At 58.0% G+C, this 22735-nt stretch overlaps 1 protein-coding gene across 4 annotated transcripts in view; it reads right to left on the reverse strand.

Moving 5' to 3' along the window:
- Nucleotides 1-22735, reverse strand: part of CACNA2D2 (calcium voltage-gated channel auxiliary subunit alpha2delta 2) — a 155501-nt gene that overhangs the window by 8577 nt on the left and 124189 nt on the right. For 3 of the 4 annotated variants that reach the window (XM_049862675.1, XM_049862673.1, XM_049862672.1), the window contains exons 5-22: nt 15929-15973; nt 12382-12523; nt 8998-9129; nt 8776-8833; nt 8007-8057; nt 7770-7869; nt 7470-7628; nt 7121-7228; nt 6945-7023; nt 6270-6319; nt 6003-6092; nt 5738-5809; nt 5468-5542; nt 4122-4196; nt 3972-4043; nt 3815-3886; nt 3640-3701; nt 2589-2665 (exon numbers count right to left, since the gene is read on the reverse strand). In XM_049862675.1, coding sequence (XP_049718632.1) covers nt 2589-2665; nt 3640-3701; nt 3815-3886; nt 3972-4043; nt 4122-4196; nt 5468-5542; nt 5738-5809; nt 6003-6092; nt 6270-6319; nt 6945-7023; nt 7121-7228; nt 7470-7628; nt 7770-7869; nt 8007-8057; nt 8776-8833; nt 8998-9129; nt 12382-12523; nt 15929-15973 — 1519 coding nt within the window. Of the gene's footprint in view, nt 1-2588; nt 2666-3639; nt 3702-3814; nt 3887-3971; nt 4044-4121; nt 4197-5467; nt 5543-5737; nt 5810-6002; nt 6093-6269; nt 6320-6944; nt 7024-7120; nt 7229-7469; nt 7629-7769; nt 7870-8006; nt 8058-8775; nt 8834-8997; nt 9130-9242; nt 9839-12381; nt 12524-15928; nt 15974-22735 lie in introns of those variants that run through there. The other variant, XM_049862676.1, reaches the window with a different exon arrangement.

The raw sequence follows: 22735 nt of genomic DNA on the forward strand, positions 1-22735 counted from the left end.
GGAGAGGAGGAGAAGGAGAAAAAAAAAAGAGGGAGGAGGAGCAGGGAGACTATGCTATGGTTGTCACTGTTACTAGGATCCCGCATTTCTGGGTTCATTTGTTGGGATGGGGGAAGAAAAAGACAACTCAAGCCAGTGAGAATAGGACATGTCTCCCACCCTCACCCAGGCCAGTGGGGGTCACTGTATCCCCTTTGCTGGGCTAGGCTGGACAGAGCCCCTGGACTTCTTGGGGAGCCCCTGCTTCCAGGCCATAGGGGATGAGTCATCCCCTTGTAATTCTCCATGCCCCATCTGCCCAGTTATTCTCTGGGAAGGGTGGCTCTCTGTGGGCCAGTGGCAGCAACCCTTGTGTGCTGTACTCTCTGACTCCCCAGCACCCTCCATGACAAGCCTCCCCTTGTTCTCTGTCAAGAACTGGGGAGCTCACTTCCCACCTTTCCCAGAAGCCTCTTTTGCTCGGGCATTTCTAAGTGCCAGAACCTTTTTCCTCACACCCAGCCTGATTCTCTTCTAGCTCCTTTGCTGGTCCTTGGGGGTCCAGACAGATTCCATTCCTTCCCTGGCCAGGCTCACTGCCCCTGAGTCTGCCTTTATTTACCCAGGGGAACACCACTGCTATGTCTGGTGCTCCCATTGACCCTCTGACTTGCCCAGGAGCAGTGAGCCCCACAGGACAGGGCTGGGCCAGGCCACTGGACTTTAGCGAAGCCTAAGCCAGGAGAGCAGCAGGGGCTGGTGCTTCAGCACCTTGGCCAGTGCCCGGGCTGGTCCAGTTGGCCTCGCTCAGCCTTGCTCTCCCTCCCAATGGCCTGGCTGCCTGCCCTATCCTGCTCAGGGTGTGAGGTTTCCAAAGCCTTCTGTCTCCTCTTGTGGAGGGCTGTCAGCGGTCAGCTTGGTGCTACTGTCAGAGGTCAGAAGAGGGAAAGCCACCCCAGGGGAAGCTTGTGCAGCTGGCCCCTGTCTCACCCTGACATAAGCCTCTCTGAGGGCTGACCTACGCCTTGAATCTCAGACCCCCTGCCCTGCTGGGTGAAGTGTGATGGGGAGGCCTTTAGCCCTGTCTCCACTGTTGAGTTGTCTTGGAGGGACAGAGAAGGTGTGGGGAGCCAGGGGCCTGCCTAGTGGGAGTGAGGAAGACGAGGAGGGGCCTGAGCTCTCAGCCCACGGGGGACAACACCCTGCAGGCAGGGCCAGGGGAGTGGGCCACCGGCTTTAATGGGGGTTTAGGGATTAGAGGAAAGGCAAGATCTAGAGGATCCTAGGGGATGCTGGGAGGGGAGCCCTGGAGAGCAGAGGTTTGGCTGGTCCTGGGCAGGGAGGGGGGCAAGCAGGGGTGTGAGGGTGGGTGGGGTGGGGAGAGGAGGGTGCACTGGTTCTGGATATACTTGCCCTTCAGTTTGCTGATTGGCACTGGGACAGTCCACCAAGAGAGAAAGCGAGGAAAACAAAAACAACACAAACACAAAAAACAAACGAAAAAGGGGAGGGGAAGGGGAGGGGCACAAACAATATTTTATTCAATGGCTGTTTGAATGAAAATATTGTGTCTCATCATCATACCGAAAGGAAACTTCTTGCAAAAAACGACATGAGAGAGAAAGAGAGAGCAAGAAAACTCAAAGGAGAGGAGCCCCAGTCGGCCAGGCAGGTGGGGGGCGCCCGGTGGGGCCGGAGCCCCAGCCTCCCTCCCAGTGACCTCGGGCGGTGGGCAGCAGGGCCTTCCAGGGGAGGCCAAGGGTGAGCAGGGCATGCAGGGGAGAGCCACAGGCAGAGGGGTGGGGGAGAGGGTAGGAAGGAAGGGGGAGAGAGGGATGAAGAAGAGAGGGAAGGAGGGGGGAGGGAGAGCAGATGAGAGGGAGTGAAAAACGGAGAGAACAAGGGTGGGATAGAGGAGGGAAGGAGACTGGAATGACGTGGACAGACGGAGAGTGATGGTGCAGGGGTAGGGGAGAGAGGGAGGGGGCAAGTGGAACAGAGAGAAGGAAGGAGTGAGCAGAAGGGAGGGGAAGAGAGGGAGAGAGGGAAGGAAAGAGAGAGAAGGAAGGGGGAAGAGACAGTAAGGGAGAGAGTCAGGGGTATAGGGAGATGAGTGAAGCAGTAGATGAGGGAGGAGGTGAGAGGAAGAAAATGAGGCAGAGTGTGAACTGAGCATGGATGAGGAGGAAACAGGAGGAGGCAGAGGGACCCTGGGGGACACCACAGGGGGAGAGAACTGACCAGGGAAAAGGGGGAGGGAGAGGTGAGGGAAGGGGGTGTCTTCCGAGAATGCAGCCCCTAGGGGTGTGCAGGGAGGCAGGCTAAGGAGGGAAGACACTGAGTAGGAGAAACCAAAAACAGAAACCTCAAACCATGAAAGAATGGCCTGGAACCAAATCTGAGAAAAGGCGAGCATGCAGATTTCCACAGACTTTCCGACAGCAGGTGCCCCCAGCCTGTGGGTGCCTGGGGGTGGGCACACGGGGTGGGAGGGGCTGCCTTGCCACCCTTGCCTCCAGCAAGCGGTGGCTGGCTATGCTGCCTGGGGCCGGCCAGGGTGCGGGGCAGAGGCAGGGGTGCAGGGCGCAGGCAGGGGCCGGGCCACTTACACTTGACCTGCAGGATCTGATCACTGAGGTTGGCTTGGAGGTAGAAGGTGCTGTATGGCGGGAGCACCAGCCCTAGGCTGGGGAGGAGGGAGGAGCATAGGTCACTGCTGGGGAGAGGCAGATCACACTGGCACCCTCTCCCCCTGGACCTTGGAGCTGTGCAGAGAGGCCCAGGCTGTGGTGTCCCCTGCCCCAACCACCAGGGAGACCTTTCCCTGGCCAGCTGAAGATTCATGGCCTAGGGGCCATGGAGACACCCAGGGGTCAGGACCTTCCACTCCCCCAAACTCTTCTGGAGACCACAGAACTCCCAGCCCCACAACAAATCCCACCCCCAGCAGCCTCCCACAGCATACCACCTGCCCAGTCAGCCTCCCCCATCTAGCCAGCAGCAAACTTACAAGGGGCAGAACAAACACTGCCAGTGAGGTAGGCTGGGGGGGGCAGGCACTGCCTTAGGGGTGGGGTCTACAGTCCGGACACTTACACTATGTGAGAGGTGGTGAGAAGCAGGGCTGGCCTAAGGTGGTGAGGGGCAGTCACTGGTGATAGCGGGTGTGTGGATGCCCCTGGCATCTCAGAAGGACAGCAGTTTCAGGCTGCACAGAGAACAGCTGCCCTGACTGACCTGGCCCATAGGGGGACCTGCTCTGAAGCTGTGATGCCAGTTGAGAGCAGCCTGTGAATGTACTGAGGATGATATCCTGGGTGCAGATACTGGGGGTACAATCCAGGCGGGAGTGACAAGAAAGGGTGCTGGGTGTGGGGAGACATCAGATGCACTGTCCTGTCTCTGTCCTTAGTTCCAGGGGGCTGGCACTTGCCCCTGAAGGGCCAGGCGGAAGCCCTTGGGGGACCGAGCATCCCGGAGTGTTCAGTGAGCAGCCCTGGCTGGTGGTGCCCCCCTGGGATGGTGGTCACAGCCAGCCAAGACCCTTGTTCTCCCAGCAGACTTGAGTGGGAAAGTGAGGGGGCAGCCCGGCTCAGACTCTGGGCTCTGGCTCCCCCACACCCCGCCACCCTCTGCCAGCCCAGCCCTGGCCCCACTCACCTGTAGTTGGTGCTCCTTATGGGCACCCAGGTGTAGTTCCGCATCACCTCGTCTATGTACCTCTGGGAGAAGAGGCTGGGTCAGGTGCTCAGGCTAGCAGGCCGAGGTGGGGGTGGGGTGGGGGGGCAGGAGGGTGCCCAGCCTGACTCCCAGCTCTACTCCCCCACCTTCTCACCTCATCCAGGGACTTGACCAGCGTTCTGATCTGCTTGTGGCCTTTGTTGCCATCAATCATGCTTCTACGGATCTGGAGGGGCAAGAGACATGAGGGGCAGGGCCCCTGCCCTCCTCTGCTCCCTGTTTCCCCTTCCTGCTCCCCCCGCTCTCCTTACCTCCTCCTTGTTCTCATCCTCCAGCTCTGCATCCAGGAAGTCCAGGGTCACAGGCTCCCGGAAGTTAGTGGTCTGCGAGAGGCCGGGTGGGAAGTCAGGAGTCCCCATTTCTAAGGGTTCGCCCACCTACAGACCGCCCATCTGGCTCACCTGGGGCTTGAGGTTGGGGTGTAGCAGCACATAGCCGTTCAGGTCAATGGCAAACACGTAGCCATTGGCTCCAAGCTGCGGACACAGATCAGGGTCTCAGGGTTTAGAGGGCTGGGCAGGGATTCCCTATGTTCTAGGGCTCTTCTACTTCTTGCTTTCTGCCCCACTGAGGAGTGTTGTTTGTCTGCCCCACATGCCATGCAGCCTAAGCCTACCCCTCAAACCAACGCCCAGCATGCTGGGCGCCCCTCATGCACTGGCCGTTGCCAAGGTTCACCAGCTTTGTGGGGGTCCCGTTCAATTTGATATTCTGTGGTTCTCTCTCCTACCCCTGGTTCTCATGGAGCTGTCAGTCAGCTCAACCTCTCTGCTTCCACGGTCCAAGCCTGCTGCTTCTGTCCTGTCTGTTCCTCCGGCTGCTGTGCCCATGGGCCATCCTGTCTCTAGCCTCGCATCCTCCAAGAGCTGCAGGCCAGATGCTCCCTCCTGCCTCAGATCTGTGCCTCCCCTTGTCCTCATCTCAGTGAGTGTGGGGAAGGAGGAGCATAGGTTTTGAAATCCTGAAGGCCTGGGCTTTCCCCTCCAGCTGGTAGGGAGTAGGTGGGAAACCTGACTCACCTCTCTGAGGTACAGTTTTCTCCTTGCATATGGAGGCCAATGACATGGCCCCTGCCTGCTCATGTGGCTTGGGCTTAGGGCACAGCTGCTCCACCCACACCCCCCTGCCCCCTGCAACAATCAAAAACCAAATTCCCTTTCCCACAGGCCCTGGGCCAGCCACACTGTGATCTTGCTCCTTCCCTGGTTTATCATTTTGTTTTTCACCTTCAGGTCTTTACCCAGAGAGTTCCCTAAGCTACACCTTCCTCTTCTTTCTGCCCAGGACACTCCTGCCTGCGCTCCAGTTCAGGCCGGCAGTCCATGGGTCAAGTCTGGCCTGCTGCCTGTTTCACTCGTACGGCTATGAACTAAGAATGCTGTCTGCATTTTTAAATGGTTGAAAACCCCAAAATGGAATTATATTTCATGACATGTGAAAATTATATGGAATTAAAAATTCAGAATCCACAAGTCAAATTGTGTTGGAACAGAGCCACACAATAGCAGAGCTGTGTAGACTGTATGGCCTATAAAACCTAAAACCCTTACGGTCTGGCCCTTTATAGAAAGTTTGCCGACCCTGGCACTAGGCCCAAGGTCACCTCCCCTGGAAGCATTGTCTGATTCCCTGCACTCAGAGGTCTCCGTGGAGGCAGGTGCTGTAACTTCTGCAGGTCTCTTCTATGGAGCCTGGCCTGTGTCCATGGAGGAGTCCGAGTAAGGCAGAAGCGCAGGTGGACACTCACTGTATAGTTGGGAGTCAGCCTCTTGATGTCACTTAGAGCCACATCGATGCCCATCACGCCGAGGATCAGCTGGTTCTGAGAGCAGAGGCATTGGGGGTCTGTGATGGGCCCAATTCCTTGGTAGCCCGCTCTGTCCAGCCCCCACACCCACAGCTTCACCCTGCTCTCACAAGCCGCTGCTCACACCGAGTTAGCAGTCCTGTCCCATTGCCCCTCCATCCCCATACCTGCCATGGGCATGCCCAACCCTCCCCCAGTGTGAAGCCTCACCTTCTTTTCCCCAGGGCCATCCTGTGTCAGGTTGAAAACAGGGAGGGTCCCTGTCACTACCAATCCTAGCCCCTGAAAGGAGAGGAGAGGAGGACAATGGGTCTCCTTCCTGTGGCCAGACCTGCTTCTACCCTGAGTAGTCACAGCACCTCTCTCTGTCTTCTTTATCTATCTCCATAAGAGAGCCCTTGAGGAACTTGACCCTGTGGGCACATCCTTGGGGAAAGGTAGTCAGCCCCACCCCTACCTTGCCCAGAGGCCTTACCAGCGCATCCTCATACACGTTGGTCCATTGCACCTGCTTGGCCTCTTTGCCTGCCAGCACCATGGGCCTGCCCAACACGTCCAGATATTCCTGGAGAGGGGGTGTGGGCAGGTCACATTCCTGCCCCTGCACTGTACCCTCCCATTCTGTCACTTTGTGTGTTGGGATTGTACCCTTAAAAGCCACCAGGGGGCGCTCTCGCCCCACACCAGCCCGAGGAACACTGCATCCCACAGCTGGGGGTGGGGGCCGCCTCCACAGTCTCACCTGCGTGTTGATGCGGATGGCACCGATGGAAGGGATCTCAAAATAGTAACCTGTGAGTGAAGGGGAGGCAGACCTGGGTGGCTCTGTGGGACCGACAGTGCTGGGGGTCCTGCACTGTGGGGCGTGTCTGCAGCCTTGACCTTTCCCTCAGGCTCTTTCTCTCTTTGGTGTCACTCCCCCTAAACTCATGTCCCTTTGGTGCTCCCTGCCCTTGCCCTGTCATTGGGACTGCTGCTGTGAAAGGGGGAGTAAGTATAGGGGTATAGGAAGCAGAGCTGGGGCAGACATAGGGTGAAGCGAGGGGCCTGAGGCTGGAAGTCCCCCATGCTATGATGGCAGTGACATTCAGAGTCCACCCGGGGCAGGCCCAAGTGCATGGAGAGATGATCTGACCAGCAAACGGGGATACGGCAGCAGACAAGCTGGGAGATGGATGGACAATGGACAACCAGACAGATGGGCTGAAAGACGCTCAGTCAGATGGACAAGTTAGACAGCCCATCAGACAGGCTGAGAGATGGACAGCTACATGTATGGAAAGACGGATAGACAGAGGATGAACAAACAGTAGAACAACTGGACAGACAGACATAAGGATGGGCAGGTAGACAACAAACCCAACGGACAACAGGAATGGTAGGCAGGCCCTGTGGCAGTGGCACCTGGGCAATGTACCTTTGTTGGCACAGGCCATCCACTGTAGGGGCGTGACATCATAGTTGTGCTGCCCCACGGAAAATGTGAACACGCGTACCTGCAGGGGGCGTGAAGTCACTGCCGAGGCCACCAGAGGACAACCCTCTCCTGAACTGGGCCCAGGCCAGGAGAGCCCCACCTGGGATGAGCCTCACCGTCCGGTTGGGCCAGTTGTACTTCTCAAAGACGTCCTGCACTCGGTCCTCACCACCATCCGTGAACATCATGATCATCTTGTTGCAGTTGGCACGAGTAATGTTGGACTGGGCAGGGGCAGGCATAGGGTCAGGTGGCTCTTGGCATCTCCCCAGTCCAGGGGCAGAGCCTCCCTCCCCTGGCAGGCCTGGCTCTCTGGCCCTCCTTCCCCACAGCAGACAGTGCTGTCTGCCTGAGCTGCCTGCCTGCTCGGCACTAACAAGGCCATCTGTCTTGATTTCCCTGGTGTCTCTGTGCCCAGGCCCTTGCCCGCCCCTTCTCGCCCACTTGCCCACCCATGGGGCTCACATTCTGCAGCTGGTCGAAAGCATACTCAAAGCCGGCCTTGTAGCCTGTGGTGCCCTTGGCCACCATGCCCTGCACAGCTTCCTTGAACACCTTCTTGTTACGCACATTGGCCTGCACCAGGTGCGTGAAGCATGACACAGGCTGTGCCTTCTCGTTGAACTGCAGGGACAGTGCGGGTGGTGAGTTGCCTCAGGCTGCCAGGCTAGGCAGCTGTTGGCATGGATGGGGCTGGTGGTGGTCATGGGGATGGTGTGAGTGGGGGTGGCCAATACCCTGCCCACCTGCTGCCTTGGCACTCACCGAGGCCACGTTCACATAGTCATCATCGGACAGTGTATCCAGCATCTCACAGACAGATGTCTTCATCAGCTTCAGAGTCAGGCCGCTCACGCTGCCGCTCCTGCAGAGGTCAGGCAGGGGCCATGGAGGTGCCAGGCAGGCCTCAGCTGTCCTCCTGCCATCCCGCATGATGTTCCCGGGGAAGCAGAGTCCATCCCTGGGCCCGCCCTAGCCTGGCCTCCTGGCAAGCTCACTCACACATCCACGATGATGACCATGTCCTTGGGTGACGAGGCCCCCTGGATGTACCTGCCCAGAGAAGCCTCAGTTAGGGCCAGGCCCACTGGGGCCTTGTGGATATTGATTCAACGTGGTTCTAGTAAGCGTCCACTGCAAGGGCCAGGCACTGTTCTAGGCACTGAGGATGCCACTTTGATAAATCACAGTGACCTGATTCCCTGGCACATGAACAACCCCAGGGAAGGGTGAGTAGGTGATCCAGAGAGGGGGCAGGAGGTTTGTTCCTTGGCCTCAGTGGCTAGTCGTGTCCCCTGTCCCGGGTTGAGGCCCCAAAGGGCAGAACCTTAGCTGTGTATGGGATGGAACAGGTGACAGAGAGGAAGGAGGTCATGGATACTGAAGGAGAAGTGAGCAGTACCAGGGCCAAAGACCTTCTAGCCCAGGCCTGGCAGTGGCGCTGTTGGAGGGGCTTCTAGGGCTCAGATGGGCAGGGCAGGGCCTGGCCAACCTTGCAGAGGATGAATCCACCCTTGGGAACCCCCACCGTCCCAGTCCCTCAGTCCTGAGGAGGTGGGGGTACTGGGCAGTGGATGGGGGGCAGAGGCAGCTGGGAGGCCTGCCTGGGTGATAGGATCCATTTTCCAGTGGCAACGATGTGTGAAATGAAAATTGGATAGAGCTGGCTGCGCCCTGCTCCAAGGCCTGGATAGCAGGAGGGAGGGGAGCAGGCCAGGGAGGTGGGTTTGCTGCGGAGGTGTCTCTACCCGGCTCCCCCTTGCTTGCTCACCAGGGTCTCCTTCGGACGTCATACAGGTCAATCTTCTTGGGGGCTCGCCATGGGGTGGCTGTGGGGGGAAAGGGGGTGTGAGGTGGGACTGGCAGGGGAGGGCCCAGCCCCGAGGGCAGAACTGGCAGGAGTGGCCGGGCCCTTCCGCACCTGCAGGATGCTCATCCTACCCTGTGCACCCAGGACAGGTAGGCTGAGAGATTGGGAGAGGCTGGCACCTACCTGGATAGTAGCGGGTGACTCCTGTGGCACTGCCGAAGACCTGCCATAGCAGTGTGGGGTCCTGCCTGCGGTTCTCGATGAAGACATTTTCCAGGGCCTCCGTCCAGTTGAGCTCGTTGAGGATGACAGTGGCTATGGGGAAGCAGGCGGCTGGGGTGGCAAGTGCCAGGGCTGTCTCCCACTGAACCCCACTTTTCTTGCCACAATGACACCCCTGCATGTGCCCTCTATCTAGGAAGCCTCACCTGCTCTCTGCCTGTCCAGAGCCTCCCTCATTCCCCAGGGCCTCCTACAGAAAGACTTCCTGGTCCTCACTCCTCCCAAGTCCTTGAAGGTTTGGCTCAGCCTACTCCTCAGCCGGGCCTACGTGATCAGGCAGGGTGGCTGTGGCCTGGGTGGTGGGAGCTGTGAGCTGGGACCCAGCCCAGCGTCCTGCCTGGAGCCTAGGCTGCTCCCACGGGAGCTTACCCACTCAGCATGCACTCCGGGCTGCAGCCACAAGAAAGCAATTAAGGGCCCGATGATGGGGCTGGAATTATTCAGCTATTAAGGTACCTGATAAGCTGGAAGCCACTCAGCTCCATGATTAATCAACCGGGGCCAGGAACAGGCAGGGGAGGGGGCAGGGGCTCTCAGAGGGGCAGAGGCAGCGCCCTGATCCTGCTCCAACACAGGCACCAACCCGCGCGCGTGCGCGCACACACACACACAGAGCTTGCATTCCCCTACAGGTATACCTGCAGCCAACCTCCATGTTTCTAGTCAGGTGTGTGACCCCTAGCTTCCCCCCACCCCCTCCCCACTTCAAGCCCACTGCCTGGAAGCCCCGACTGTTGCCGTGGCTTAGGGCACACATGCTCATGCTTACACACCACCCCGTTCCTCAGTGGGTCCTGCTCTCACAACCCCCCAGCCAGTAACCCCCCTCGCCTCCGCCCTCCTGTGGCTGCACACGTGCAATCCCCTGGCCAGACCCACCCCGCACGCACACTCACAGAGCAGGGCTCCTCTCAGGCAGCTGACCATCCGTTCTGGGGATCCTTTAACCCAGGCAGAGACCCAGGGTGACTTTAGCAGTGACCCCCTCCCCAACTCAGGGCAGCCCTAAATCTGCCCGATGGCTCCGCAGATGTGTGACACATGCTCTCAGGTGTGCACTGTACCTGTGGGCATGTGTGTGTCACGCGTGTGCTCAGAAAAAGCAGTAGGAGTGGGACACCTGCTTCTGCCAGGTCTCTGTACTTTATCCCCTCCCCTGGGTGGCAGTTATTTCTTCCTCCAGCTGCCACCACCCCTTTCTTCCCAGGTGGAGACCTGCCACCATCACCATCCCATCCCGACCCCTGTCAAGCACCCAACCTCAGTGAGAACCAGACAATGGACCCCTGTCAAGCACCCACCCTCAGTGAGAACCAGACAATGCCTTCCAAAGTTTTGCTCTTCTATTCAAAGCAGAGCCTCTGAACACTGAAACCTTCAGAGCAGATGAGGAGCTGTGATGTACAGATACAAACGCTCAAGGCTGCCCACAGCCCAGGGGGTACCAACATATTCCTGGGCACTCTCCCTTCTGTTTTCTCCCTCCAGAGGGTGGGGACCTCTGCTGTGCCCTCTCTGCTGCCTAGTCCCTCCCTGTCTGCTCTTGCTCCTTCTCTCAGTCCCTGCCGCTGCCCTTAACTGGCCATAATATGAAAACAAAACACATTCCTAGCATTGGCTGTGCCTATTGAACAGTGTGTTATGGTCTCGTTCCTAATTTAGAAACTTAGTGAGTTGAACAATTTCTATTTTTCTTTTTAAGGAACAAATAAAGTCAGGCTGTCAAACATTTCACATGGTACTCTCTGGAGGTAGGGCCCTGTCCTTGCTTGGCAAGCCCCACCCCTCACTGGGCCTCAATCTCCCCATCTGCACAAAGAGAGGCTGAGATCAGATGGTCCTGGAAGCTCCTCTAGCTGCTGGCAGAGGCATGTCCCTGGCTCAGGTCAAGAGCCAAGAGAAAATCCTTGTACCTGCTGGGCTGTCCCTGCAGGTATATGTGGCCACCCACATACGTGTGCACATACCTTTATGGCAAGCCACACTGCGCAAACACCCTGCCCCCGCCTCGAAAGGGGCAGCTACTCCGCCCCGTGTGCACACTCCCGTACCCGTGTGTACACACACTCAGATGGAGCTGAGTTGGGAAACGGGGACCATGCCCCCTCAGGCAGGCGATTACAGATTTAATTAAAAGTGACACAGTAAATAAAAAACATATAAAATGTAATTTGTGTGGGTAGCGAGGGGTGACTGGGGAGGGCCGTGTGGCTCCTGTTTTAATTAGCGTGCTTGCCTGTGATAGTGCCCCTCGACTGGCTCGGGCAGGTGGCCTGTGGGTGGCCTGTGGGGGAGGAGTGGGGGGGTGTCCTCCCCTACTCCTGCTTGAAGCTGCCAACATGGCCTGGCTGACCCGAAGGGTAGAGGGGGCCTCCCTGAGGACCCTGGAAGATTCCCTGCATTATGGTGCCCACACATCAGCTCTGGAATCTTTGCCCCAGGACCCCCAGCCTGGTGGGCACGTTGGATTCTAAGGCTACTCTGTAAGTGCTCAAGAAGTCATCTGAATCCTGCCAGTGGAGCTCCCCACCTAGCCTCCTCCTAGCCTACCTAGACTCCTGGCCTCCTCTGCCTACATCTCCCAAGATCATTAGGAAGTTCCTCCTTATATCCACCTCAAATCCTTCTAGCTGTAGTAACCTGGTTTCCCATTGTGCAAAACTGCTCTGTTCCTGGAATCTCAACCACCCTCATCCCAATCTCCTTCCCCATCTCAGACCCTGGCTGCTCTGGGCTGGAAACCATCTCTCCAACTCCTCAGCTCTGTGCTCTTAGCCAAGGAGAAGCGGGAGGTGTTTCAGGGCTGATGTCGGTGAGTGAGGTGTGGCTCCATGTCCCCGCTGCCCCTGGATCCACCTGATGTGGTAGCTCCTTAACCTCCCTCACAAAGGGGCAGGGAGTACGGTGAGTTGGGGAGGAGCTGCTGCAGGGGCTGGGTAGGACTCAGCTCTGTGTGTGGGAACCGTGTATGTGTGCACGCATTCGTGTGTGCACATGTGTGTACATGAGGAGACCACACTTGCACAGGTATAAGAAGCTCAGTACTTTGTAGCTTGCTGAAAAGCTCTGTGCTTTGTACTTGCTGGGGGGTCAGTGCAAGGCTGTGACTGTGTGTGGCTTGATGCCTGCCTGTGTGTGGGCACATCAGGTGAGCATTTGTGACCGTGGGGGTAGGAGGCTGGGGTGGATGGCACTGGCCTTCCATCCCCAGGGCCCTGGGAGTGCTGGGGCAGTGGGCCTTGCTCCCATGGTGGGTGGGGAGCCCGGATTGCTCTGTACACTCACAGCCTTTGTAGATGTCCGTAGGGATCTGCACCGCTGTGTACGAATAGTTGACCTTGTTCTTGAAGTTTGGATCCTCGACAAAGTCCAGCCTCAAGGTGCTGGCCTTTGATCCCCTCTCCATATCCTCACTCTCAGGGTCGTCCTGCAGAGAGCACCCCCCCACCCCCACCCCCACAGCAGTGTCAAGGCTGGAAAGCAGCAGGGCTGGGGTCAGGCAGGCCTGTGGGTGGGGGCAGGGAGGGCAGTGTCTCGGGAACAGGGGCATCTGAGAGAAAGAGACTGATGGATGGAGAGACAAAGGGACAGACAGACCAGGGGTACGGAGCTCACCCAAGTGGCCTGTGACTCCCACCTGCCCCTTCCTGCCCCTGACCACCATCTCCACGTCTGCTAAACCCAAATCCTAAAACCAAAACCAAATCCAACCCCGCCCCCACATCGTTGAAAACCAATTATCAGCAAAGGGGGCAAATCCAGTTAGAAGGAGTGCGCTGCAGACTTCTGCTCACAAGGATGTGCCTTGTGCAACCACAGGGAGGCGTTGGCAGCCCCTCCCAGGAGCTCTGTGACCCCCACCCTGGGCCCCACTCATCCCCTGCCGGGTGTTCCTTTGGCACCAGGGAGAGGGGCCCTGGCCCCACGCAGATGGGCACTACTCATGCAGCAGGATGGGTCCAGGGCTGAGCCGGAGTAGTAGCAGTCCTCGGGGAGAGCTGGGCTGGGTGGGGGCCAGCATTTAGACTCGGTGGCCTCTAGAGGGAGGGCCTGCGGTGCCTGCTAGTGGCAGGACTGCAAGGACCCCCGTTGACTTTCTAAAATGAGCTGCAGCCGTCTGACAGGTGCCAATTATGGCATCTCTCTGCTGGGCAGGCTGGGCATGCGCCGTGCACCCCCGCCTACCACCAGAGGCTGGCAGGAGTGGGTCTGCGACTGCAGCATGGATGCCGCAGCCGAGGGGGGGTCAGGCATGGTGCAGGTGTGCAGGAGAGAGGGAAGATGGTGGCAGAGAGAGGAGGGGGAGATGGGAAAAGCCAGACTAAGGAGGCAGAGAGAGAGACAGAGGCTGCGGCAGGACGAGGAGCAGAGCTGGGGGGCTTTATGCCCTCGTAGGAAGGGGGCTAAGTGGCTAAACGACCCTGTGCTCCCTCAATGCCCCTCAAGACCTCTGACCACCCCCAGCACCAGACTTGCCTTGTTTCCTCTCCCCTGAGGATCCCGTACCGCCCCTGGGTTCTGTGCACGCTCCTCATGTTCCCACCCCTAGGTAAGGTGATATGCCCACAGGGCTGGCTTTCTCCTGAGCCAGTCAGAGGTGCTCTACACACCGCAGGGGTGCTTGGCCTCCACCCTGGGGTGCCAACCTGGGCTGGGCAGTGGCCTGGACTGGTGTGGGATTGGCCCGTCTCTGACAACACCCTTTTCACCTCTTCAAGGGTGGGTTTTGTGGAGCAAACCCAAACCATTTGCTGCTCTCCCATTGCCCCTCACCCAGTGTGCCACCCCTCTACCCACCCAGGCACACCCTTGAGGACACACGGACGCCCCTGGATGCCAGGTAAAGCTAGGGCAGGCAGCCACTGAGCAGGGAGGCCTGAGCAGGGAGCCAGCTGCCTCTGAGGCGTGCTCCGCACGTTCCGCTCGGACGAGGGGGTGGCGCCGGAGAAGAAAGCCCCTGAAATGTCAGCGGCAGATGAAGGGCGCTGGAAAATTTAATCTCCCAACTTTTCCAACTAATGTGACATTTGGATTCCGTTCTGATAAGCTATCAGCTGGCGAACTTTTTCCTTCCTTTCTCTTTCCCCCACCCCCACCTTCTGGCTGGTAATTTAAAAGTAAATGGTCTAGAAAGATCCCTAACTGTACCTCTGGCAAAGATTAAAAAAACAGAACAACACAACAAGCACGTGAGCCGGCGAGTGTTTGCGTGCCATTGTTCCTACCGGGGGCTGGTCAGGCCAGGCTGGGCTGTTAGCTTACTGACCTTAGCCCAGCCCCACCCTGGGGTGAAGCTCTCTCTTTGGGCAGTCTCTAGGTCCCCAGCAGATGTCCAAGGGGCCAGGGACAGGAAGCCAGCAATCTGGAGCCAGGGACTGGGGATCTGGACACAGTTGGGGGCCGCTGGGAGTTCAGAGTGTCTTGGTAGGGCGCTGGACACTGGGGCAGGGCCAGGCTGGCCAACTCGCCCCTCAGTGCCACCCCCAGAGCCCAGGGGCTTTGTAGGGTGGGCAACCGCAGTCTCCTGGTTTATATTTAATGCACTGATTGCTAAAATTACAGCCCGCTGCCGAGGGGGGTAAGGAATTAGATTCAGGGTCTAATTAAAGGTTCGCTCTTCATTTGAATTTCAGATTCCGGCTTTAATTTTAGCAACTTCTCCGGGAGCCACAGAGGCTCAGCCAAGGGGAAGCACACCTGCTTGAGCCCACCCACCCCTCCTTCTCAGGCCTCCTGCCCACCTGCCCTCCCGAAGGCTCATCCAGCCCCGCCTGGTCCATGGACCCTGCAAGAGATCATTCAGTGTACCCACCTCCTGTGTCATTGGATACCTCCTGTTTACTCCAGGAAACACCCCAGGCCAATAAGCTTGGGAGAGGAAGACAGGATTCTGGGTCTCCTGTACCAGCCAGCTCAGGGCAGGGGCACCCCAGAGACTGTGATGCTGTGATGCCTCTATTTACATAAGGGGCAGTTGGGTTTTACTACTTTGCCTCGAAGGCAGACAAAGGGGCTCAGGCCTTAACAGGTTCACCAAACACTGTCTACCTCCAGTCTCCTGTACCTTTGACACTCCTCTCCCCTCCACAGACCCCCCAAAAATGGTCACATATCTTCTGCATGAGTCCTCTGGTGACGAGGGTCCCGAGCCACCACTTCTGAGGAGGGGCGACCACAGCTGAGCCGGAGCCCCATCCTCCATTTGAAGAATGGGCACACGAACTGGGCTGTGTCTGCAGCCAGCGTGTACTGGCTGAGCTCCAGCCAAGCTAGGTGGGCGGGGTGCTATTTCCCTGGATACAAAGAAAGGAACCTGCCTTGGCCTGGACATGCCACCTGGACGTCATGGCATCCGCACCACAGCCCTGCCTGCCCACATCCAGGGAGCCCTCCCAAAATGCTCCTTTCTCCCCGCCTCTCATCGTGCTCAGAGAGCCCTTCTTATGCTGGAGCTCTCAACTGCCCTTTGTGGGGCGGTCCAACGGCCTCACCACCCGGCCCAGGGAGGGGATTGGGTCTGCTCTACACTGTGCCCTGAAGCCTTGCCATAGGCCACTGAGGCCACTGAGCCACAGCTCTGGAGGGGTCAGGGAAGTTGTGAGAGGTAAGTGCGGGGTCTGTGTCACCACAGCTCTGGAGGGGTCAGGGAAGTTGTGGGAGGTGAGTGGGAGGTCTGTGTCACCACAGCTCTGCAGGGTAGAGCTCAGGATCCAAGTAGTGAGCCCTCACACCTGTTTTACAGCTGAAGCCTCCTAGACCCAGAGAGGGGGCATGGGGTTCACAGCTGCCCCCACCCTGACCTGGCAGCAGTGAAGCCAGGTGGGGCACTTACCAGCTCAGTGTCAGCCTTGGCGTCATAGTACATGATGTCTTCCTCCTGGTGGGGGAGAGAAGCCTCAGCACTCACAGCCCAAGGCCTCCTGAGATGCAGCTGGGACCCCAGCCCCAAGGCCTGGATGGCCCCCTCAGATTCCTCCAGGAGTTCCTGAGGGTCTTGAGGCACACTTCCCCCTCTGCCCTTCCAGAGCCAACATCCTGAGGCGCTGGGTGAGCCAGTGCTGGGGATGCACTGCCCTCACCAGGCCTCACCTGGGCTTCTGGAGGGGTGAGGTTCCTGGTCTGGGGCTCCTGGTCCCAGCACTGCAGCCCTGCCAGGAGATAGGGTCAGAGGAGGCCCACCGGCAGAGACTGTGGCTGAAGCTGGGGGGCGGGGGCAGGGGAGGCGGAGTGAGGAAGCTGGAAAAATAAAGCAGAGTCTGGGCCCGAGTGAAATAATGACTCGAGGCCGCATCTTCCAATTTCTTCTATTAAAAAGCCTGCTCATTACAGGCATGTACTTATTAATTATCTGTGATTTGTTGTGAAATGCAAAGGGTTTACACAACAGGAGCAGGAAGAAACAAAGCCCGGCCTATGAGCCTGCTTCCTGGCCCTCGCCTGCCGCTGTGCCACCCCGCCAGTCCTGGCATGGGACCACACGCCTGCCGCCTGGGTTCTTGGCCAACTGTGCGTCATAATCACTGGCCACCCCGAGGACCTGTAATACAAACGGGCTAATTTCATGTTTAATATTTTTTAATCGGAACCAAGCACGGCTGACAGAGGCCACCAGAAGGTGAGTCTGGTGCCAACCAGTGCCATACTCCCAGAAGAGGCCGCCTCCCCAACCCCTAGGGCCAGGACCCCCCCCCAGGGCCAGTGTCCAAGTCACCCTCCTCAGCCCTGTTTTGTGCAGCAAAGCCCTGCAGCATGGCCCGGGAAGTCCCTCACTCATTTGGGGCCTGTTTCTTTGTGGTCTGCAAACAGGGGTTTGACCATGTCTGCTCCCAAGGGCCTGGCTCTAACGCAGCGAGCACTGAAATAGTACTTGCTCTGTGGGGAGTGAAAGTCACCTTGGCCATCCTGGAACCTCATGAGGCCCTGATTGCTCTGTGTGACCTCGGCAGGGCTGGACCGTCCCCTCTCTGTCTCGGGCTCCTCATCTCTCGGGGAAGGGTCTTGGCCTTGGGGACTGCTGGGTCTGAGGCCATGGCCTGAGGTGGTCAGTACTGGGGGTCATTGCTGGGAGCAGTCCGGGGCTGTCTCCCACCAGGGGTCTGGGGGATGCAGGCCACTGGCTGGACATGCAGGCACAGTCCAAGCATTCCGGAACACTGACTGCGTGCCTGGCATTATGCTTGGGGAAGACCATACACAAACTCTTGATGTACATCAAGCCAAAGGCGACTTGACAATCACTTTCATACATATTGAGTTACTGGGTCCTCACAACAGCTCCATGACCTCCGTTATACAGATGAGGAAACTGAGGCAGGGATAAGAAAGGCTTCACATCATGGCTCCAAGCTGCCTTTCCAGCTCATCATCTCCAGCTGCTCCCGCACCCACCCACCCACCAGTCCAGGAAGACTGGAGCCCAAAGAGCCTGTGGCGGGGGCTGGGGCAGGGACCCAAGCTCCAGGGTGCATGGTCTTTCCCTGCGCCTGGCTCCAACCTCAGTACATAATGAAAGCTGACATTACATCAAACACAATAAGGAGTTTCAGTTGATGAAGATCATTCCTGAACACACAAACCCATTAAACCGAGGGGAAAAAATATCAATTCAACACACTCACTGGTGAAAAGAAAATGTGATTTGTTATCTAAAAAGGGGTTATAAACACGGCTCTGATGCTCTTTCCCTCCGTAATGAAAACAGGCGGGCGTGGTGGGAGGACTGTAGATTAGAATATGGGGCTTCACTCATCAACTTTTTAGGTGAACCTTCCACAAGGATGGGAAAGGGCACAGGATAGGGGCCAGTCACTCTTGGGCTCCTGGAGCCTTGGGCTCCCCTCGCAGGTTGGAGCTGGGACTTGCCTGCACTTGGGCTGTCCCTGGGATGCCCTGGCATTCACTTGGCCCACCCTCCCAGCTACTCCAATGGCTCCATTTCTCTGTTTTGTTGTTTCATGGTGTCGCAGAGGATCAGATATTGGTGGCATCAGAGATATGGGGTGTGTGGGGTGCATATCAAACTGGAGGATTCCCAGCCCCCTGCAGACTGTGGGTGAGGCTCAGGTATCTGCACGCCTTCCCTGTCCCCGGGTAGGGGGGGCATGCATGTGGGCAGGATTTCCTCCCGGTCCCCCTCCTGCCATCTTCAGGAGGACCAGGTCATGCCTCTTTCCTGGAGAGAGTAGTGTGGGACAGTGTCTGGGCAAGGTCACACGTGTAAAAATACATTGTGAGCACAGTAAGCTTTTTGTGACATGAAGCAGGTGGTATGGCAGGATGTGGCCAGCAGGATTGAGGTGTGAAGGTCCCTAAGAAAGCCTCTGGGCCTGCTCTGGCCCACACAATGCCTGAGGGTCCACCATTAGTGCCCTGCCTCCTGGGTTAAACAACGATAAGGCGGTTACTACTACCTAGTGATTAAGTACAGGGGCCTTGGCAAATGGGCCTGGGTTCAAGCCTTGACCTGGACACATGTGAACTTCTGAGCAGTGAGTGAAGAGTAAGGCTGAAGCCTCAAGGGCTCCAACCTACAGACTGTCCTGATGGCCCCATGAGGACTCCTGGGGTCACCTCCATCTCACCAGTGAGGCAGGGGTGCCTGGCTAGGTCACGTAGCCTCAGTGAGGCTTGACCTTCTGGTCCTGATATCCCCACCTGTAAAGTCAGGGTGACGCCCTGCCCTGAGGGTGCTAAGAGGACAGGGAACTGGGCCTCCCCAGGGGTTGGGGCCAACTCTACCCAGGAGGAGGCCCCCCTCATGTTTGCACCTCTGCAGCCCCACAGGAGGGGCTTGAGTGTGGAAGGGATTCCCTGGGTGGGGCAAAATGAGGTGTCCTCAACATCTGCAGTCCACACCCTTAACACCCCTCTGTTACCTGGTATTTTAGGGCCGTTTTGCTCAAATTGGGCAGAGGGTGGAGGGAATTACCCCTTCTGAACTCAAACACATGCCCCGCACATAGGCAGTACATGAGGGGTGGGGCTGGGGGCCCTTTAAGGACATGGGGCCCTCATGGCCATGTGTAGATGACACATACATGCTCCTTGGCTGGAGCTGAGCCCAGGAGAGGGTATGAGAGGTGTGAGCAGGTGGGACACAGGTTGAAAGAGTCAGCATGGGATGAGCACAGGAAACAGCAGTTTTCGTCCATGTTTGATGCACTGGAAGGCGGCTGCCATGCCCTGGCCAGACCTGACTACCGTCTGCCCATCAGCCCCCTGTGAGGGCCCAGGCCAGCCCCTGTCACACCAGTGAGGACGCTTGGCCTTCCTGCCCTGGCCCACCACCAGCTTAGCTCAGCCAAGAGGACTGTTTTCTGAGACAGCCGTCTGTTGCTGGCTTGGCAGAGAAGCAGGCAGTGGGCCCGATGGCTGGGGTAGGCCTTCAGGCCAGGGCAGCCACCTGTCCTGTCCAGCCGGCTCCTCCAATCTGGCCCAGCTTTCGCAGCCCTCTCTTTAGATTCCCCAGACAGAGCTGCCTCTCCCATCAGACTCCCAGGACAGTACTGCCTCCCTCATCAGACTCCCCAGGATATAAAGCTGCCTCTCTCATTAGACTCCACAGGACAGGACTGTCTCCCTCATCAGTCTTCCCACGGTAAAGCTGCCTCCCCCATTAGACTCCCCAGGGCAGGACTGCCTCCTCCATTAGACTTCTAGGGCAGGGCTTTTCTCCACTATTAGACTGCCCAGGGCAAAGCTGCCTCCCCCATCAGGGTCCCCAGGGGAGGGCTTTGTCTCCCCCATCAGACTTCCGGTGCAGGGCTTTGACTTCACATCACACTCTCGAAGGTAAAGCTGCTTCCTCCATCAGACTTCCCAGGGCAGGACTACCTCCCCCTTTAGATTTCCAGGGCAAGGCTTTGTCTCCTCAAGATGCTGGTATTGGCGTGGAGGCTCGGGGGACAATGGCGTCTCCTCCCTCCCCAACCCTTGCCCTGGGCCAGCTCCTCCCTGGCGGCGGGTTAGGTGGCAGACAATGCTGGCACAGTGCGATGCTGGCGCCAGGCACGGTGTCCGGCAGGCTGTTGTCTTCATCTGCCCTAAGTGTTATGGGCACTGGAGCACCTGCTGCCTGTCTGCTGGGCCATGGGAGGTAATGTCTGCTAATGGGGGCCATGGTTTCCCTGCGGTCCTATGGTCTGGGTGTTCCAGGGCTGTGACTACTGGAGCCAAGTGTGTGGGGTTGTGGCCTGAGACTGGGGAGGAGGGCAGGGGGGGTTCATTCTCAGACATTGCTGCCTTGTTCTTCTATGCCAGCTCTGACCCTGCAGACTCCAAGGTTCCTCAAGTCCCTGGCTGGTGTTAGGGGGAGGGTTTGGTGGGAGTGGGTTGATCATTGTTCCTCAGCAGTTTGCATGCAGACCTACTGTTTGCTGTTGACACAGGGAGGGTCACACCCTACTGAGGGTGAAGTGGACTGTAGTCTGGTCCCACACATCAAGCGTCTCCTCTGTGCCCAGCTCTGTTGGGCACCATCCTCCCGGTCTCATGGATAAGGAGGCCTGGGTGCTCCTGGTCTCTCTGTTCACAGGGCACTTGGCTGGGCACATGGATGTGTTGAGCCAGGCCTGGCTGCTTCTGGCTTGGATGAGCTGGGAGTGGGGCAGACAGGTGAGCCCTAGGACATGGGCCTGAGACAGCCTGAACTGGGAACTGTCTGTAATGGGGGCACCAAAGGCGGGTGCTGTGGGCAGCGGGGGCCAATCCTAGGATTGGGGCTAGAAAGAGGAGCCCTAGGCCAATATCTGGAGAGAGAGGTTTTACCCATTTGAAGGAGGGGGCAAGGGAACTCCTGGGAGAAGATCTGGCTTGGATAAAGGCCCTGAGTTTGAAGCTGGGGTTGTGGTATAGGCCAGGTGCTTCTCCTGCAAGCTGTGGAGGAACACGGCTCCTCTGTCACCTCCTGAAGGTCGCTGGGAAGGAGGTGGGTGATGTGCTTGCAAAGGACAAAACATTATCCCTTCCCCAGCCTCAAGCCCCCGTAGGCCCCCAGCATGGACAGCCCCCGCTGGCAACCGCTCGGGCTGTCCCTAGCAGCCTAGGCAGGGCTGGCCAGTGTGCAGGCTGATAGGCCCATTAGTGCTAATGCCTTCCGGCCTGGCAGCTGCAGTGCTTCCTGGAAGAGCAGTGACCCTGCAGCCGGGGGAGGAGGGAATGACTACAGCCCTACCCTGTTGGGAACCCCAGTGGGACAGACAGACAGGCGGGCGGGCAGACTGGATGGACTGTGGAGGGAAGGCAGTGAGCATTGAGCGAGTGAGGCTGGGCCCAGCTGGCCCTTTACAGGGGAAGCAGATACGTGCTGCCTGTGGTCATGCCCAGGGCTGGCCAGGAGCCCACACATATGCATCTCAGGACAGGTGCACCCAAGGTCCAAGGGTTGGTACAGCCAGACACACACCCACACCATCACCAACATGGCACCTGAATGGCTGATATACGACTGACCCTCTCACACACCATGTCAGAGCAGACAGGCAGCCTTAACACTGGCCAGCTCTTCTCCAGATGGGTGACTGAGCCCAGAGAGGGACTGTGACCCAGTGCCTAGGAAGCAAATCTTCCAGCAGAATCTGTCTTAGCATCACCCCAATGCCTCTGAGAGCTGGGCCCTCCTCCCTGGCAGGCCCCCTGGGTGCCTACCCTGGTCTGGGAGAAGCTGCCCGTGCCTCAGGGAATGGCTGAAAATCAGGGGTCAGGAGTCTGGCAGGTGACCCTTGGAAATCTTGGGTCTTCCGCAGTCAGGAAGAGAAAGCAGGTTAGGGGCCTAGGCAGCCTGTCTCCATTTGGGGCCTGGACTAGGGCCTGATTCCTTCACTCGCCCTTCCTGTGTCTGCTCTGTACACTTGTCCTAGGAGGTATGTGTGTGAGGGGAAAGCAGATGTGTCAGGGATGAATGCAGCAACACAGCACGAGCTGAGGGTCCTGGATGCGCTGAAGGTGGAGGGGCTGATGAGCTGGGCATCACTTCCCAGGGAGGGGACAGGTCAGCTGGGCTCCAGGAGGAACTGAAGGCATTCCGGGTGGAGGGGTCAGCATGAGCAAAGGCCAGAGGTAAGAAAGGGCCTGAAGAGAGGTGTTCAGTGTGGCTAGAGCCCAGGAGGAGTGGAGTGAGGAGTGAGGTTGGCAAGGGGGGAACAGTGGCTGGATCCAGGCTCAGGACTGGGCCTTAGAGGTGGAGGTGTCAGGACAGGGATTATTTGGACGTGAGGAGCATGGTCCTGGTGGCAGGTGAGAGACAGAACCTGGCTGCTGTCTCCCATACTTGGTATCGAGGAGCTGAGGAGGCACAGGGGCCCAGTGATGGGTGGTGGTACTGGTATGGGAAGACAGAGAAAGGTCAGTCTCAGGCCCCTTACAAACCAAACCAAACCCAGTGCTGTCGAGTTGTTTCTGACTCATAGCGACCCTATAGGACAGAGTAGAGCTGCCCCGTAGAGTTTCCAAAGAGCGCCTGGCGGATTCAAACTGCCGACCCTTTGGTTAGCAGCCACAGCACTTAACCACTATGCCACCAGGGTTTCCCCAAGAGTCATTAGCTCATTTATTTCTTCACTGTAAAAATCATCTGCCTTCAAGTCCCACGTGAGCTCATTGAGGGCAGCACCCAGCAGCCACCAGGCAGTAAAGGAAGAAT

This window comes from Elephas maximus, chromosome 20 (genome assembly GCF_024166365.1).
Source record: "Elephas maximus indicus isolate mEleMax1 chromosome 20, mEleMax1 primary haplotype, whole genome shotgun sequence".
NCBI classification, from domain to species: domain Eukaryota; kingdom Metazoa; phylum Chordata; class Mammalia; order Proboscidea; family Elephantidae; genus Elephas; species Elephas maximus.